The 17,262-nt window shown below is 44.8% G+C and overlaps 8 protein-coding genes across 8 annotated transcripts; 2 read left to right on the forward strand and 6 right to left on the reverse strand.

The window, feature by feature from the left end:
* Positions 1-127: 127 nt before the first annotated feature.
* N7517_008508 (uncharacterized protein) lies at positions 128-754 on the forward strand (the record flags this gene model as incomplete). Its single annotated transcript, XM_056726238.1, has 2 exons — positions 128-238; positions 341-754. The coding sequence occupies 2 exons, from the start codon at positions 128-130 to the stop codon at positions 752-754; spliced, it is 525 nt and encodes a 174-aa protein (XP_056577089.1).
* Positions 755-984: 230 nt separating this feature from the next.
* N7517_008509 (uncharacterized protein) lies at positions 985-1,266 on the reverse strand (the record flags this gene model as incomplete). Its single annotated transcript, XM_056726239.1, has 1 exon — positions 985-1,266. One exon carries the CDS (start codon positions 1,264-1,266, stop codon positions 985-987), a length of 282 nt encoding a protein of 93 aa, XP_056577090.1.
* A 985-nt stretch (positions 1,267-2,251) lies between these two features.
* On the reverse strand, positions 2,252-3,374 carry N7517_008510 (uncharacterized protein; the record flags this gene model as incomplete). The annotated part of the gene is made up of 6 exons (XM_056726240.1): positions 2,252-2,347; positions 2,424-2,552; positions 2,629-2,757; positions 2,850-2,978; positions 3,071-3,199; positions 3,276-3,374. The coding sequence occupies 6 exons, from the start codon at positions 3,372-3,374 to the stop codon at positions 2,252-2,254; spliced, it is 711 nt and encodes a 236-aa protein (XP_056577091.1).
* Positions 3,375-6,528: 3,154 nt separating this feature from the next.
* On the forward strand, positions 6,529-6,834 carry N7517_008511 (uncharacterized protein; the record flags this gene model as incomplete). The annotated part of the gene is made up of 2 exons (XM_056726241.1): positions 6,529-6,746; positions 6,801-6,834. 2 exons carry the CDS (start codon positions 6,529-6,531, stop codon positions 6,832-6,834), a joined length of 252 nt encoding a protein of 83 aa, XP_056577092.1.
* Positions 6,835-8,739: 1,905 nt separating this feature from the next.
* Positions 8,740-9,831, reverse strand: N7517_008512 (uncharacterized protein; the record flags this gene model as incomplete). The annotated part of the gene is made up of 1 exon (XM_056726242.1): positions 8,740-9,831. The coding sequence occupies one exon, from the start codon at positions 9,829-9,831 to the stop codon at positions 8,740-8,742; it is 1,092 nt and encodes a 363-aa protein (XP_056577093.1).
* Positions 9,832-10,364: 533 nt separating this feature from the next.
* N7517_008513 (fungal specific transcription factor domain-containing protein) lies at positions 10,365-11,708 on the reverse strand (the record flags this gene model as incomplete). The annotated part of the gene is made up of 2 exons (XM_056726243.1): positions 10,365-11,334; positions 11,401-11,708. The coding sequence occupies 2 exons, from the start codon at positions 11,706-11,708 to the stop codon at positions 10,365-10,367; spliced, it is 1,278 nt and encodes a 425-aa protein (XP_056577094.1).
* Positions 11,709-11,871: 163 nt separating this feature from the next.
* N7517_008514 (uncharacterized protein) lies at positions 11,872-12,255 on the reverse strand (the record flags this gene model as incomplete). Its single annotated transcript, XM_056726244.1, has 3 exons — positions 11,872-11,890; positions 11,956-12,104; positions 12,181-12,255. The coding sequence occupies 3 exons, from the start codon at positions 12,253-12,255 to the stop codon at positions 11,872-11,874; spliced, it is 243 nt and encodes an 80-aa protein (XP_056577095.1).
* Positions 12,256-15,228: 2,973 nt separating this feature from the next.
* On the reverse strand, positions 15,229-16,718 carry N7517_008515 (S-adenosyl-L-methionine-dependent methyltransferase; the record flags this gene model as incomplete). Its single annotated transcript, XM_056726245.1, has 4 exons — positions 15,229-15,702; positions 15,766-15,875; positions 15,923-16,104; positions 16,198-16,718. 4 exons carry the CDS (start codon positions 16,716-16,718, stop codon positions 15,229-15,231), a joined length of 1,287 nt encoding a protein of 428 aa, XP_056577096.1.
* Positions 16,719-17,262: the final 544 nt, after the last annotated feature.

The following is a 17,262-nucleotide window of genomic DNA, read 5'->3' on the forward strand; positions in this document are numbered from 1 at the left end:
TCCCCTCACCTTTTCCTATCTCAAAGACCTTTCTTTCTCCAATTTCGCATATTATGGCAGTTTTGAGAATGCGGGGAGAATACTATATCAACTTAATAACCCCAATATATACATTTTGTCTTTAATCATGGTTTCCGTATCAGATCCTATTATTGTCGTCGGCGTCGGCGCTGGCCTCTCGGTAGCACTACATCTTGCTCTACGAGGCTACACAAATGTCTCAGTGTTTGCAAAAGATGTATCTATCCCTTTCGGAGAATTGACAAATGTAGTGTACTCCTAAAAGCTGTTTATTTTCCAAAGAAAAACGGAAATAGAATAATTGCTGATGACTACATAGGTCTATCGCGCAGCACAAGATGCAGGCGTGAAAATTTTCCTGGGACAACAAGTCGATCAAATAGCCTACGTGAGCACATTGACTGGGAAAAAGAATGCCGGTATCCGCACAAGGAATGGATTCCATCCCTCCTCGCTCGTTATTATCGAAGCCGGGGCTCGGGATAATGCATCCGAAATTGGCCAGTTGCATGGCCCCAACTCCTTGGCCATACCCCTCTCTTCTTATACCAACACCAACTCGAAGTCCCTTGTCGAATACGTCCCGCAAACGTCTTCTTCGGTTATACTGCTGTCGAGAAATTCGGTACAAACCTCCCAGATATCTTTGGTGGGACCGATGGTCCTAGATCTCTTGGCGGCAACGAGTGGTCAACAGTCGGAGAATTCATCTCAACCCTTGTCTAAGCTGTGAAGAGGTTTCATCAACCTAAAAAAAAATCGATATATTCACCATCATCCAATAATTCCCGGTCAAAACTGACTGGATCTCCTTGACACCGACCGAGGCGTACGATGTGCAATCGAACTATTTATACGTAACATACAAGCTTTGAAAATTCAACCTACATCTCTGTTCTTCAATATTAAGACAACTGAATTCTTATCATGAATCATTTAAACGCTAGAAGTCAAATAATAAAATCAATGAGTCGATGTTTGCTGGCGCCGACGAGGCCTATCAACCCGCTCAGGATTAACCAATTCAGGAACTCCGGGAATCAACACAACCCACCCAAGACAGGGACGACAAGAGCCCATCGCAAAGGCCTCAGTGATGCGGAGGACAGGACGTGGATTCGGACAAGGCACTCGTCTCTCACGGGCCTTCGCTTCTTTACAGCGCTCGATCCACACTGCTTCTGTGTGCCCACAACCACTGATGCCGCAGTGGCCGCGGTACCATTTATATCGCACTTTGCACATAATGGGTGATGGGTTTGTTGGAAATGGTAGAGCTCAGGCGGAAGTACTCGTGATACATACTAGCCTTGGGTGAAGAAGCTGTGGTAGAATATAGAGTCAAGAAGAAAATCTATATATATTTGTAAGATCTCAAAAGGCCGTAGAGATCAATGAGGCGAATAACATTGTATTTGGATTTCTTTCATCCTAGACTTTGTCTTGCCTGAGATAAAGAGGTCTGGGTATGGTGCAGCTATGATTGGGAACAATGCATTTTGATATCTTTGTTCTAAATATAAGCTATTCCTACATCACCAGTAGTTCATACAACATACATACTCACTACATGCTACGAAGGAGGCCAGAGCTAGATTGAAGTAATAATGGGTTGCTTCATTTGTCTTCGCAGTATGGTCGATTGACAATCTTCTTTCAGGTGTTTTGAAATTTGTCACATCATAACCACTCCGTCATCCGAAGGCTCCTCATTGAAAGGTAGTGCGCCACTCGTCTCGTCCCCGTCGACGTATCTAACCCCGAATTTTCTTCGAAGTCATGTTCGTTTGACTATGAGGCCGAGTCCAGGATTGGACTGTTATTCACCCTCTCATCCACTAGAAGATGAAAATCGGTCCCAGATAATCCAGAAAGAAATGGAATGCTACTATGAATCGCAGCAAATTATGAATGAAAGTACCCACATGATTATTTCTGTGCTGATCCAACGATCTGAGAGCAACGCACTAGTATCTTACAGGTACTTTACTGAATGGGGAGAAATTTCTAGGCGCCTAGAGATTTCATTTTGTAATGACAGTGTGCTTGATATCGGACAGTTCCAACGTTTCTCGTCGATCCAGTATAATGACAGATTCCACCCATCGCCGACTGAATCTTCCATCACCATGCAAGGCATTTATGCAAGTTTCGACCTCATTATAAGTACCAGTCCGAAGATATTGGCCTATAAAGTCCTTCCCGCTGCATACCACAAGGCATCAGCACTTTATTTGGAAAGGCAGGTACCACTAGCACAAAACAGGCCACCACAGCAAGGCGGATTCTGTTTTGCCCCACAAGAGTTATACTTGGATCCACATGCCTATAGATTGATAACATGTTCGTCAGTCATTCTTCAAGGTAGTCGCAAGTTGATATGTGTGTAATAAAATACATACCTTCTCCTCTAAACCACTTGGGTTGCGAGCGGCCTTGTTTTTCATGCAGACACCAGCATCACAGAACAGGCCACCACAACAAGGCGGATTCTGTACATGCCCACAAGAGGAATAATTAGGTGAACATGCCTATAGATTGAAAACATGTTCGTCAGTCATTCTTCAAGGTAGTCGCAAGTTGATATGTGTGTAATAAAATACATACCTTCTCCTCTAAACCACTTGGGTTGCGAGCGGCCTTGTTTTTCATACAGGTACCACCATCACAGAACAGGCCACCACAACAAGGCGGATTCTGTACATGCCCACAAGAGGAATAATTAGGTGAACATGCCTATAGATTGAAAACATGTTCGTTAGTCATTCTTCGAGGTAGTCGCAAGTTAAGGTAGTCGCAAGTTGATATGTGTGTAATGAAATACATACCCTCTCCTCTAAACCACTTGGGTCGCGAGCGGCCTTGTTAGGTAGGCAGGTACCCTTAGCACAGAACAGGCCACCACAACATGGAGGCTGATTTCGTGCTCCACAAGAGTTGTACTTGTCTCCACATGCCTATGGATTGATAACATGTTCGTTAGTCATTCTTCGAGGTAGTCGCAAGTTAAGGTAGTCGCAAGTTGATATGTGTGTAATGAAATACATACCCTCTCCTCTAAACCACTTGGGTCGCGAGCGGCCTTGTTAGGTAGGCAGGTACCGAGATCACAGAACAGGCCACCACAACATGAAGGCTGATTCTGTGCTCCACAAGAGTTATACTTTTGTCCACACCCCTGTGGGTTAATATCATATCAGTAATCTGTACTAATAGATGACCGACAGTAACAGGCAGTCCAATGGAATACATACTCTCCTCTCAAGTGTGCTTGCATCATCAGCAAGCCCAAAGTTGGGCGCCGCCAGAGCAGAGCTAACAAGAGCTGCAAGAACGAAGTTAAAGAGCTGCATATTTATCCTCGTATCGATGCTTGCTTTGGTTTCTTGAGACAAATGTTGTTTGAGTTGATTGATGTGGGAGAGATTTCATAGGGAAGAGGACGGTGGCGATGGCTTTATACCTCTTTTCGTTACCCCTCCAGATTTCCATCCCGAGAGCTTCGCTCGCAGTCTGTGAGTATTTTCTCCATTGCCTCCGGGTTGCCTGATTTAACAGCCCCGCACAGACTCCTCTCCCATTCCTTCGACGATGCTGCGTAACTAAATGCTTTCACTTATTTTGGTAAAAAAGCAACCCTTACTCACGAGATATGCATAATTCTATTGGTTCATGACTGCGAAAGCGGAGGAGTATTCTTCTTGCTCTGTTTTGACTACTCTTAGACATGAGTTATGGACTACTCACCTGCAGCTTTGTAAAATCTTAGCCTGGGTAGTGATACTAGCTCATATTTTCTTTATTCAACCCTCGGTGTACGTAGTGAGCGTACATATGCAATCAGCACAAACGAGGACACCATGCACATTAGACTTGACACAACTTAAATGATTTGCTCTTTTACCGCAGCTACACCGTCGATCTCCAGCGAAAGGAACTCATGTTATTTGAGTAGACCGTTAGTGTGGTGTTACTTTTTCCGTTAGAAAGAAATTTGATCGACATATCACCAGTCTTAGACTAGCGTTGGTATGACCTGCAGAACAAATACGCTAGTATGTTTAAGGATATGTAAAAGTAGAATGCGGAAAACATCGAACTGTTATAAGAGCGATGAGTGGTGAAAAAGTGAGGGTCAATGGACAAGAGCAGGTTTTTTGCTCACAATGGAAAATCAAGCAAATGTGAAAAATCAGAGTGTAGAGGACAGCATGACCGAACAGACTAATGAATTGATTAAATTATTGGGGACTACAAAGTAAACAATTTAGGTGGCCATTGTATATGATTGGCTAAATGACACCCCCTTTACCCTGCCACGACAAGCCGGCCGAGAAGGTCCCCTAATGCATGCACCCTGCATGCACGCCACCAATATAAAAAACAGTATTCTTTCAAGAGAATACAGTCAATTAAATACATTAAATACAGTAAAAGGTGAGAGCTGCATACTATCAATCAGCTAATATTATTTATTGGTATTGGCATTACTGGCAAAAAAAAGCAAAGTGGCGTGCATGCATGGTGCATGCATTAGGGGACCTTCTCGGCCGCTCTGTCATAGCAGGGTACTACAGGGATCATTTCACCGTAAACTGGAGTACGGACGCACTGAGTAGTAGTGATTGGAAAGAGCCTAACCATCATGATTCAAGAAGGCAATTAAATTGGCGATTGGACGCCTGATCGGCATTAAAAATTTCAATACGTCGTAGGCTTGGGATTTATTCCCATTTGCTTGGGTTACATGGTTCTTCGCCATTTAAGAATGCTGAATTTATCAATCGCTCATGGTGAGGCTGTCAGGAGACTAGCTCCGCTATTAGTAGCGAGGGTGTCGATCGTCCCAACATGGACATACCTCACAATTCGTTGAAATTCTCTAAGAAATCAGCCTCATATAGGCACTTTCAAACTCATACGTAGTAATACCCAATCACTCCATAAGAACTAGTCCTGCAGTGTTTGAGGACTGCATAATGTATGACCCTGGCCCGTCCTAAATAAACCGCATCCGTGTAACAGCTAGACTAAATGGGAAGCATTAAGAAGATATTATACGGATCCAAATAACCATAATTGTCCTATCTATTATAATTCTATCATGTTAAGCCGTGACATATAAAAAAAATTGAGGCGTAGGGAGAGGCACCTTACCGTGCACATGGGCCTGGGCATGGCTAATCAGATGTAATAGCCTGGACTCTACCAAAATCATTTTGAAGGTCATTTCGCGCCTACAACGGGAAGGCTAAAAAAGGTCCCATCTAGCTAGAGAAGGGGCTAAAGAATCCATGTTCATTGCTAGCGTATTGCCCTATCTAGGTGGCATCGGGGGAGCATAAATCAAAAGCGGGTATCACATGATTACACCATGGATGAACCCTATACATATGCCAAGAAGCCGAGAGATTTGGAATAATGAGCTGTCGTGTCCCTGCATAATCGTGGGAAGCCCACTAACACAGACCCCGTGTTGGTGGGCTTGGCACGATTATTCTACTTAGGCTGATAAGCCAGCCACGTAGGCATGCCGATCTTCCGTACTCCACCCGACCTGCCCAGGTGCGAAATGAGCCCCAGAAATGCATGTAACCCCAGGTTTTTATTTTATTTTTACGTACTGCTATAGGAGTTGTTAAGGCCTACTATAAACTATGTTAAATTTTAATTTATATATAAAAAATGGGGGATTTTATCTAGTTTTTTTACTAAGAAAAGAGAGTCGTTAACTTTGTAAGTTTTTCGACTAAGTGCTAGTCGTAGGGGGTGTTATAGAGTCACGTGATATTCGATTTTCTAGAGCATACTATTTTTCTTAGTAGTTCTCTCGTATCTCTACTTCTCATAAATTCTAGGATGAAAGATTTCCTGGAAGTGCTAACAAATCATGCTACAGATTGAAATAAATTCTTGTTTTATTAATATTATGCGGGCGCTCGAAATGAATGAGACACACCATTTTACTTCATGCTAGCTCTGACACCCTTCGTAGCACGTACGGAGTAGTTGATATGAAGTGCTGACAATATTGTGTGCTATTGATTCTGTAAACCTCCGCAAACTTGGGATTGTGGTCAGGTAGCCTTACTGCGTCAGGCAACATAGACCCTCTGCTCCTTACCTACATAGTTAATCTTCCTTTCAAGGTTTCTCTCTCTCCCCAGTCTTCCGCTCAATTCGAACAAAGGGTTCTATGCCACCTTGCCTTCTCCATCAAAACGTTTAAAGTACCAAAAAAGAAATACTTGACCCCATATTGTTATTGTGAGTTTTTCTAGCTGTCCTTTTGAGGTCTTCTTTTTGGTAATATGATCTCCCCTATCGAAGACGTCCTGCGCAGATGCTTTGCCTTTTGGCGAATTTCCGTCGGTCAGCGATTACTTCGCCCAGATTTTGGGCTTCGTTGAGCACCAAGTGAAGGTGCTGCTGATCCCTAGAGATATGGCAGTATCTCTTTGGGCTCTCGTGACCATGTATCTGGCCGTCTTGGTCTGCCTTTCCTAGATGTCGTCTGCGAACCTTGTTCACCCTCACCCCGACCTTCCTCTCTGCGTATGCCCGCCGCCAAATGACTACTTCGCCCGTATTGGGGCATTTGCTGAGCGGCTGGTGGCCGCGATGACCCCCCAACAAGGGAAGCTTATTTGGACGCTCGTGTTCATTTACCTGGCCGTCTTGATGGCGAGACGCATCGACCATCTTGTGGAGAGGCTGCTTGCCCGGTATGCCCTATTTACCGCGAACCCTATGAATTTGAATAATGACAGAAATTACAGCCGCTTCCTTCTTCCACCCCCAACCCGGACCTAGGCCCCAGCTACATTCCCAGTCGCCACCATATATTCACTGATACGCCCTATTTGATGGGCAATGTTGGAAACAGTGTGGAGGATCAGGTGACCAGTGAGTCAACCGGCCTCCCAAATAGCTAGTTCTACCATGTGTCGTCCCAAGGTAGCAACGCACCTCGCTTCTCAGACGCGTGGAAATTTCATCTTCCTAAATTCAAGCAAGCTTTCGCAGGTTCCCAAGGACCGCGGCTGAGTGATATGTTCTCGGAAGGTCTGAAGTAGACCTCCGCAAAGCCCATAAAGCCCAAGGCCCAAGGCCCAACCCAACCCAACCCAACCCACTAAATGGTTGGGCTTTGGGCCTATCCTCGGGCCCACCGGTGGGCTATGGACCCGGGGTGAAAGCCCACGATGGGGAACCAAAGCCCATGATAAGCACCAAACAATACAAACATTCTAAGAAATGTGACTTTTTTAATTACCTTATGTTTAGACCCCGTTTTGAGCCCTTAGATTAGGCCCATTTATGGGCTTTGCGGAGGTCTAGTCTGAAGCCATTGTTTGAGGACAAGTATCCCGGGAAGACTCTGCAGTCTTTCTCGTTTCTTATAATAGACACGGACGTTCATTCGATCACACTAACTGGGGATTGGCTTTGATAGCTAATAGTGAGCCAGCAACTATAGCCTAGGAATAAAGTCTTGGTATGTCGGTCTGCAAAAGACGGATGGCCCCAAAGCACAGCTTAGCACATCGAAAGATTACCACCACTATCGGTCGGGGTTTGACTGAATTGGACAGCTTGGATAGCCTTGACTAGAAGACCTTGCAAACGGAATAAGTGCTGAATGGCAGCTCAAATATTGGTCTCTTTGGGATATATGTATGATTTGTACTTGTCTAGTTTACAAATTTGAACTGGTACCTACATGATTGCTTTCCATCACCCTCACATTTACCTATAAGATTGCACAAGACTCAGCAATAGCGAAATCTACCAAATAGTAAATCTACTCTAGCGCCGGATGTAGCTTGAGTATTTGCAATGATAGTCTTCAAAAGGATCGACATATTGTTTTATACATATGTAGCTGCTAGGACTAAAGTTTCCAGGGGTGTATCCAGATAACGCAATCTTCCGTGTATGAGTGGACCATATGTCCTCTTCCAAGAAAAACCTTACTGATGTTGTCTCTATCCTGCCTCATTCGGTTTCGAGGCTCAACTGCCTGTCCGAATGTCGTTGAATTAACCCTCCGTGCGTTTTCCGTTGATTCTGATAGGTCGACCCAGCTAGGGTCCTGTGGGGGCACATTTCGAGTTGAGTAGATTCGATAATGCGGGTCTACCAACCACAAAGTCGCAAATCGAAGATAGCCTGACCGAGATGGGTCTGCGAGACTGAAAGATTCAGCCTTGGATCGTAGTGTATTTGGCCAAGCAAGCAACTGTCCACTCCGTGAAACTGGGATAGATCCCAAGGTCTGCAGGGCGGCCGGGAAAGTATCATCGTCATATTCGTAAACATCAAAAAGTCGATCCATTGCAGTGTACTTCTTGCAATTGAAGGCATAGCTATCTATCCTTGTCTTCTGTTAGAATGAAACCTTTGCATCGTTGATGTTGTGCATATCGAAGTAGATGTGGCTGTAGAGGCGATATGCTCATCAAGGATACCAGCAACGTTGTAATGGGATTCACCACCAAACAGGGGTTTTTCGGGGGTCAATTCAATAGTTGACACTCGAACAATGATCTACAGACCCTCAAATTGATCTTGGAGAGATACAGAATAGTACTGGTAATCTGGATCGGGAGGTGGGAGTTTCACCCGGCTCACTGTATTTGGGCATGATAGCGCGGCCTGTATTTTCACCCGTCTTCCATTCATCGTATGTGAAGGAGATTCCTGGCTCAATTCCTCTCACGGAATACAGCCGACTCCATTTGGAGAGGACTGGTTCTTCCAGTTCTTTGGAAGGACTCCACTGCCATGGCTCCATACTGGCGATAATGTCATAGTACCCAGTGTCAGGCCATACGCGGGATTGCCTCTCGGGATCAGGGAGACTAAGATATTCTCTAACTCGCGATATAATACCAGGCCATTCTTCATCTGTGATGGGTATCCGTCCCTCCCTTGCGTTTTACAGGCAACGATGCACCTCGGGCCAATCATCCGAACCTTCGACTTGGAAGTCATAAGTCCTGATTCGAACTGGTGTCCGATCTTGGTCCCCAGAGATAAGCATTTCATTCCACGGCTGCATGGCAGCCGAAATGAGCCCTTCGAGCGCTTGGTATATACCCCTTTCCTTTGGATGCCCACCACTGACATAAGAGGGAATTTTAGATCCTCCTTGCTCGTTAAAAGTAATTTCACAAGGAAGGCATTGAAAGGCAGTCGACCAGTATCTATACTTTCCACAACGCCGGCAATCAGTTTTGCCTTTTTCTTCTCTCTCTTTGAAATGCATCTCTTCTTCTCTGTTGAATGGTTCTTGGGAATCGGAGCAATCTGAGACTGTGATGATCTCCAGGACTCCGGTCTCTCCACATCAACCTTTCCACCGTCGGTAAGAACTGGAGTGCGCCCATAAACGAGAGGATACATAAATGGGTCAACCACATGTCGAACTGGACTCTCAGAATCACCCCCAGGAGCATCAGCTGAGGTAGAAGACGAATCAGATCCCAATTTCGAAAAAAGCAGCGACATGGATTCGCGAAGCTCTCTGAGAAGATCGCCAGAAACCTGAGATTTGATGACTCGTAAGTTTGCATCAAACACAGCAACATAGCCAGTGCGTTTGAAATCAGACGCTTTGTCTCGCAACTCTCTTACACACCACTGCCATGAAGGTTCATCGAGCTCGAAGACCGAATCAGCGTGCTGGTGCCATTCTTCCAGTGTCTGCGGGTCCTCGCACTTGTTTTCCCAGCCTGGCTGTTCTGTGACATACGACATGAACTGCAGCATGGAAGCCTCTCGTACAAACAACTGGGGCTCTTGCATCCAATCGGCGATTCCATGTGCAAAGCGTTTGTCTTTTGGCTGCCATTGTACGCTTCATTACCTACTCAAATATCATATTGGTGCCATTGGGGATGTAAAGGCCAGAAATCAAAATCTCGGATGGCTTGTCGCGCTAAAATGGTCGCTTGCAGCCTAATAATATCCTCTAGTAAGCTTTCTAGATATGGAACTTTTTTATGTTAAGCTCAGCCAGTGAATAAGGGACGCTTTTCTGTGTAGAAATCGGTGTAAAACAACTGGGAATCGAGAACTTTCAAATCAAAGAAACAAAAGAGTTTACAGCAATTATGAGTCTCAATTTCACGTTCGGCTTACTAAAAATGTATTCATTTCCTTTTCCTTTTTATGAGAAGAATAGCAGAATTTAGGATAAGGTAAGAAGCAAGCACTGAAGCATTGAATGGCCTATCACTTTATTTTGAATTCCCACGAGGCTCTATCACTGGATCGAACTAAAAATAAAGTCACGCTCTAAAGATTTCCTAAGATTGCGAAAGGAAGAGATATAGAGCTCAAATATATGAACACAAAGCATCCCAGTTCATATTCATATCAACATCAAAAGCCGCCACCGAGACTGCAGGATTTGAATCTGAGTATATGGGCAAATTAATCTCAGTTGAGCTTCCTCCTGCTTGTGAGAATGCTCCGTCATCTGGCTTGGAGAGGCTTTCCATTTCTGATGCGCCTATGGGCTGCTTGCCGACTTTGTGGATCAGCTTGGCAAGGTTCTGTGCTCCCACGTCTGCCATATTGCTGACTTCTGCTAGCATCTGTAGGAGACTGAATGCATCTCGTATAGCCTTCATGCACCCTGCCCGGGTCAAGTTCGCCATACCGGCCCGAAGAAGATCAGTATTGATGATCCTCGAACTGTGGCTTTCGACGTCGCCAAGAAAATTTCGATCCATGATTAGTGATACCAGAACCACAGCAGCTTCGAACGCCGGTTGGATGATTTCTGTGTACCGTATTTGAGAACCGCCAATCAGAGAATGCAGTCTGGATACCCCCTGCAGAACATAGAGTGCAGCAACCGCCAGAGCCTTTTGCTGGCATGATAGCAAGTCTTGCTTATACTTGGGAAGATGTCTTCCATCCAACAAAATGGCTGGCCGGAAATTATAACAAAGAGTCTCGAATATCGATATGAAGAAAACTTCTCTTTGTTTTGCCAGATTCGGAAGTAGTTCATCCCACTGCTTGTTTGGTTGGAGGGCAAATGCGGATGGCAGCGTGGTCAGAAAATTACTGCATAGCTTTTCATATCTCTCTTCGGCAAGAATCACATCATATGTAGACCCTAAGGTTGGACCCATGCTCCTCCAGAAATTGGCTAGGCGAGCCTGAAGGATGCGCTCAGTGAATTCCTCGAGGCCATGGGCGTTATTGACATTGGAGCCAAGGTGCATGTGCAACATGTTCTCCTGCTCTGTGCCATTGGGTACCATAGGGATACGGTCCAATTGTCGTGATAAATAGCTGCAAAGTCAGCACTGGCTGTTGATCAGGTACATGACGATAAGGAAAATATATCCCTGCACTCACCTGTCCCATATATAGAGATTACAGAATACCTTGCGACAGGTTTCCTTCTCTGACTCGCTTTTATCTGGAATCATTACAAACCAGTCTTTATCCGCTCCAATACTTTGAGCCATCTGTATCGCGGACCTGAGCGTATCTTGGAAGTCCTTCATCCGCCCCCCACACTTGGCCTTTAATCCAATAAAGGCCAACTGTTGCACGCGAAGAAGACTTCCCTGAGAATTGAGACGGACACAGGTTTTCGTGAGACTGTCAGCAGCTTCATCGCAGGAATGGCGGATATCCGCCAGTGACATTCCACGGATCATTTCAATGGTACACGACGGAGAAGGGAGATATTCGCATGTATAAGAACATATCCTCAATATGAGGACCGCAAAATCAATCTCAAATAAAGATGATGGTATTTTGATAGTCCGCCAGCGTTGATATTCCTCTAGAATCCATGGAAGATGAACAAGCTGATCCATCCTAGACATCACAAGTCGGGCTGGTTAGTTTATGAGTTCCTAGTATAGTTCTTGAGGCTTCTCCCACATCATCTACAGTACTTACCAATTCACCTCGCGCGCGAAATATTTTAGTAAGAAGTCTAAGATAAGGCCGTCAGGAATATTGTGTAGACATTGTTGAATCTCCGCATCATCTTGATTGGACAACGCTTGACATTTGCGATTTTGGTCCTCTCCATCCCATTGCTCCACCTATCGATAAGACATGCCAATATTAGGAAACTTCACGCAGAATATTATCAAAATATGAAATTGTGAATTGACTTACCATCCGCAAAAGAGCTATCGTGTTAGTTTGGCTGTCTTCGGAAAAGCCAAATACATCTGTTAGAGAGGAAGACATTGCACGGCTTGTCGGACTGCTAATTCTTTCTAGCTCAGAAATGGCGTCAAGAGAGAGAAATCTCATGCTTCTATTTTGGGAATCTTTTTGATTCTCAGTGTGGCGATTGCGGAATTGCAACAGCGAAGTATTAGGGAATTGGATGTCTTCCGATGGATAGTATGCGCAGTGTTCCGGGCGACGGCGGTGGGTGCAGTGATTACAAGGGTACTGACGGTTACACTATACAAGTTAGGGCGGCTGTTCCGTGATTCTAAACAGAACTATGGTTCCTTCAATACCTTTTGCTTTCTGGTGTAGCAGGGAATGCAAGATGAGACCTTGCGTTTTCGCGAGGACTGCATCGGAGCAATAGCTGTGATAATTTGGCATTTGTCCCTCTGAAAATCTTGTGATGTGAAATCCGTGAGATAAGTCTTAATGATAGAAAACAGGTGTGTTTATGGCTCGAGACTTCCCCCTCCATATAGTTGTCACTTCTGACCGCCTTCTAATCCAAGGTTACACCTAGACCTCCCCAAACGCAGGTTTATGTTAGGGTTTCACTTTGGCCCCGGGGGTTACGGGGGTTGCCTATGGGTAACTCCGGGTTTTGCCACTCATGAGCTCTCGCCCATGGGTTTTTAGAGGGTACCCATGAGCCCAAAATAAAAACCGATGACTCTAGTGTAATTCTGGTATTGTCTGTTATTATATATTGTTCAAAAGGAATTGGATATTGATTCTGGGCAAGAGTCTTTTGCCAAGCCTGTCTTATTCTGCTCGATCACAACACAAAAAATAATGGGTGTTTTAACTTTGGTACTGATTTCCACGGGTTACACGTTATTATTGGAACATCTTTCTTAGCTGTAGGATTATGACGTTTAGATGCATACCATCCAACAGATCATCATGACCTTGGTTACGAATCAGATATATTATAGGACAAGCGCGATGAGTCGACACCAAAGATCCAATTCTTGCCGCAAGGGCAAGAAAAGGGGATCTCACCAAGCCTTGATCTCAGATTTGATGCAGAATAGTTCCATAAGAAAATCGAGTGGGAATAGGTTGACCACACTGCAACTTGAGGAGTAACTATTGAAGACTATCACTTGTCTGCGACTGCCTTTTCGAACCGTGGAGAACCCTGCGTTTCAAGGACTACTTAATCTAGTATACTATGGGCCTGGAGTTTCTAGAACTTCTATTAGCGAAAACCCTAAACCATGCGGAGATGACTACGGGATGCGGTCACAACTTAGTAAGAATTGCAATTACAAGATCTGCCTAAAGATGCCAAGGTATCACTTGCATTGGATTGTTCGACTGGTCCATTTTAGTAAGCATTTACGACGATCATAGTCTATTTCATTAACAAGGATTGGAATTACCGGGAAATGCTCCTTGAATTCGAACCCTTATATGGCCCTTATATAGGGATTAACCTTAGTGAGGCCCTTCATTAATTACTGAAGGCACGAAGACTCTTAGACCGTATCTTTAGTGTGACTATAGATAATGCAACCAATAATAAGACCCCGATTCAAGCTTTGTAAGAAAAGCTAATCTCTGCTGGCGCTATTGACTTAGAAAATCGATTATTCGGGTTCCTTATATGGCGCACGTCATTTAACTTTGCCTGAAATAGCTCTTGGGGCATATTAGGGTGACTTATAAGAATAAAGAAGTCATAGGTCAACCCTTGTTGGGAAGTACGATCCATCCCGTGTGGAAAGCCGGATTTTGCAAGTGCGAGTGAATCACTCGCCTCGAGTTCTAATATAAGCAAGCTTCTCAATCTTCAATTCCCCCTCTGACAGGTAATTAGGCCTAGCGTGGTACTACTAATGCTCTAGTCATACAGCGAATTTCTTTTTTCTGTAGGTCCTTGAGAAATCAAAGGCTAGCCCCAAGGAAAGATTGTGTTGTTGGCTATGTTAGGTGTTCTCTTGAGTAAATAGGTCTACTGGTATCGTGTACTAGTGGGTAGTTGCTTGACTATAGTGAGTGAAACTGGTGGCGAACGGCCTGCTCCCGCCCCCGCCTGCCCCATCGGAGGCATCCCTGGTGTAGAATAGAGCAAGCCTCCTTGATTGCCTATTCAAAGATACAAAGTCGATCAAGGTGAACTTTGTATCTAAAGAGGGACTCTTGCTACGATACCCCACGTCAAGGTTGGTTTTTTCGCCACTAATTCGTCAAATCGTAGGGCTAGCCCATTGGTTCAAGGTGGATTGTGCGGTTTGCTAACGGAGTGCAAGCATACCTGCACTACTCGCAAAAAGTCGCAATGCACATGTAAGTTTAGAGCCATACTTTCTTATTTGGAGATATTTGTGGTATCATCCATCTGTATATCGTAATAAAACCGACAACATTCAGGCTTCACCGGGTTGCCAGCAAGTAGAGTCGAACCAGCAGGACCCCAGTGGTATGCTCTCAGCAATCCTTTGAGCAGGCTTTGATATGAATATTAGAGCAGATTCCAGCACCGCACCTACTGTGTATACCTACTACCGTCTAATTAACTTTGCATTTCTGTAGGGCCATGGTTATGTTTTAGGAGTAGCAAAGCGCGTTTTTCTTTTCCAGTTTTGATTTGAGCAAAAAACCATTACTATTTTCACACAATGGTTATAGACCCAGCGAGGCAAGGGAAAATCTCACTTTTGCGGCAATCGAAGGACATATCGGGCCAGTGAGGCTGATACTGATACTAGAGAGATCTACACTTTAGGGTGTGAAATGATTAAATATAGAAACCGAGAGTGTAGATTCAATAAGCAATAGATGGACGAAGGAGAGAGAGAGAGAGGGCAGGGCAAGCTTATACAAATCTGTCACTCTTAAGATCACCGTTCAGACCACAGTGGTCCTAAAACTGATCACTCATCAATTTCTGTGAGCTAAACGTCTAGTCGAGCATTTAGCAGCCAAGATGATCCGAACACCAACCAGACTAGAATAGCTGTTCTTCCTGAGAGCCTTTTAGCGCAGCAAGTAGACCTCAAGCAGACCCATAAATTCTTCCGGGTAAAAGTTGCGAATCTCATATCGCTCATCCGCTTCCTTCAACAGTGCAGCAAATTCAGACTGGGTACGTAGCTTGCCACCAAAGATAACCATCAATAAAACGTCTGCCTGACGAAGGCCACGGTTGAAATTACGCGTTAATGTCCCATGCGGAGGCAAAACAACATCATTGATAAGTAGGGGTGTGGTAGGCTCCGAGCGCTCAAGCCCCGGCACTAGCGCACGGAAAATGGCGACAACGTCGCGATCACACCAATTCAACGCACACATACGTAAGAGAAATGCCGCAGCATCTCCAACCGGCTGTGGATCGAAAAAGTTGTGCTGCATGAAAGAGACTTGATCTTTGGTTTGATCGGTTAGAAGCGACTGCCCGGCCGCGTGCATGTCGACCGTGTCTTGAACAATGAATTTGAGGTCAGGAAAGCTCTATAACAAGCTGAGTTTAGTCGAGCTCAAAAGAGATCAAGTCATTGCTTTTTGTTCTCTTACCTGGGCTAGAGTGATTGAGACCTTGCCACTTCCGCCGCCAACATCCACTACAGTGCCCTTGATCTCATTCCACGGAAATGATTCTTTGAGCGCATTGAGGTTGAGATTCACTTTTGCGAGTCAGAGACATGCTAAAAAGGAAAATAGGCGAACATACATTTTGACCACCCAGCCATGGCTTTGGCAAAACGAATAGATCGTTGGGTATCTTTTTCATAAAATTTGAAAGGGGGCATGCCATGTCGTGTGCAGAATGGAGTTAAAGCGCTGTCGTACTTGAGCGGCGATGCCATCACATTATCAGCAGTGGCCGAGGCAGCCTTGAACATCTCGTCCATGCTGTTACATGAATAGAATCGTCAGTACAACCTAGATCACGGCCATCTAACACTCTCATAGTAGGTAGTCTGGTATTCATAAGGGCAAACATACGTGTATTGCATAGTTGAACGAATTTCCTCATCCACGTGCAGGAGATAGGAACTTGTGTTGTGCTTGATATACCCCTGGGTTGGCTCTTCGAAGATGAATTTTGTCACTAAAAGCCTGACAATACGGCGTGTCCGATCAAGATCAACACCGGCTTTTTCTGCCAAGGCCTCGATCGATATTTGATCTTCGAGGGGAACAATCTCGAAGAACTTAAATTGCAAAGCCACTTGGATTGCCGCAAGCTCGTATCCCTCGCAGCAAATATCCCACACGTGTCTCTTTGGACCTCGAACAAGGTGCAACAGATCTTCAAGAGAGTTTTTGAGCTTTCCATATAGCACAGTATATTCGACCGTCTCGGGATGTCCAACATAATCAGCTGAGAGGGTGGGTTGGGGACAACCGTTGGATTGCAGGTACTCCGTAATTTCTTTTGTCATTTGAGTGATGTCCTCGGCGAGTGAAAGTAGATTAGCTCTGTTGACAGTGTCAACAAGTAGCCCATTGAAATCGTGTGACATGGTTAAAGATTTGAGTCTTTTAGGAGTTGGAAATGATATATCGTATCCGGAGCAATGAAGAGGAAAGAAAAACCAACCATCAATCAACTATTTATGTCATTTACCTACAATCGACTAATTCATAGTGCCGGATCATTCACACGACAGAGCATCCCTGCTGGTCGGCAGCCCACGGAGTTTCCCGTTTCGGTTGTTCTTCTGCCCCATAAGCTGAGTACACTGGCCGAGGCTCCAGTAGCCGACATTTTACGGGCATGAAATACCCTGGAGGGGATCTCATTCCGTATCTATCTTGACCAATAAGAAAAAAGTTGGTCTAGTTGACTTTGTGACTGATAGATGTAGGATTGTCATGCCGCAGGATCTCGGATATCAAATTAGATCAAAGTTACTAAGTAGTAGACCTACATAACATTCGACGCTATTGAGTCATGCACTTACTACCCATTCAGGCTTTCAGTTGACGGAACGGAAAAATTCTCCAGTGCTTGTTCCACAACTTCTACTTGGCGGCCGAAAACCTTCGGCCGATATTGTTTTTCGG

Source organism: Penicillium concentricum, assembly GCF_028827145.1.
Source record: "Penicillium concentricum strain IBT 3081 chromosome Unknown utg000003l_segment0_segment0, whole genome shotgun sequence".
NCBI classification, from domain to species: Eukaryota; Fungi; Ascomycota; class Eurotiomycetes; order Eurotiales; family Aspergillaceae; genus Penicillium; species Penicillium concentricum.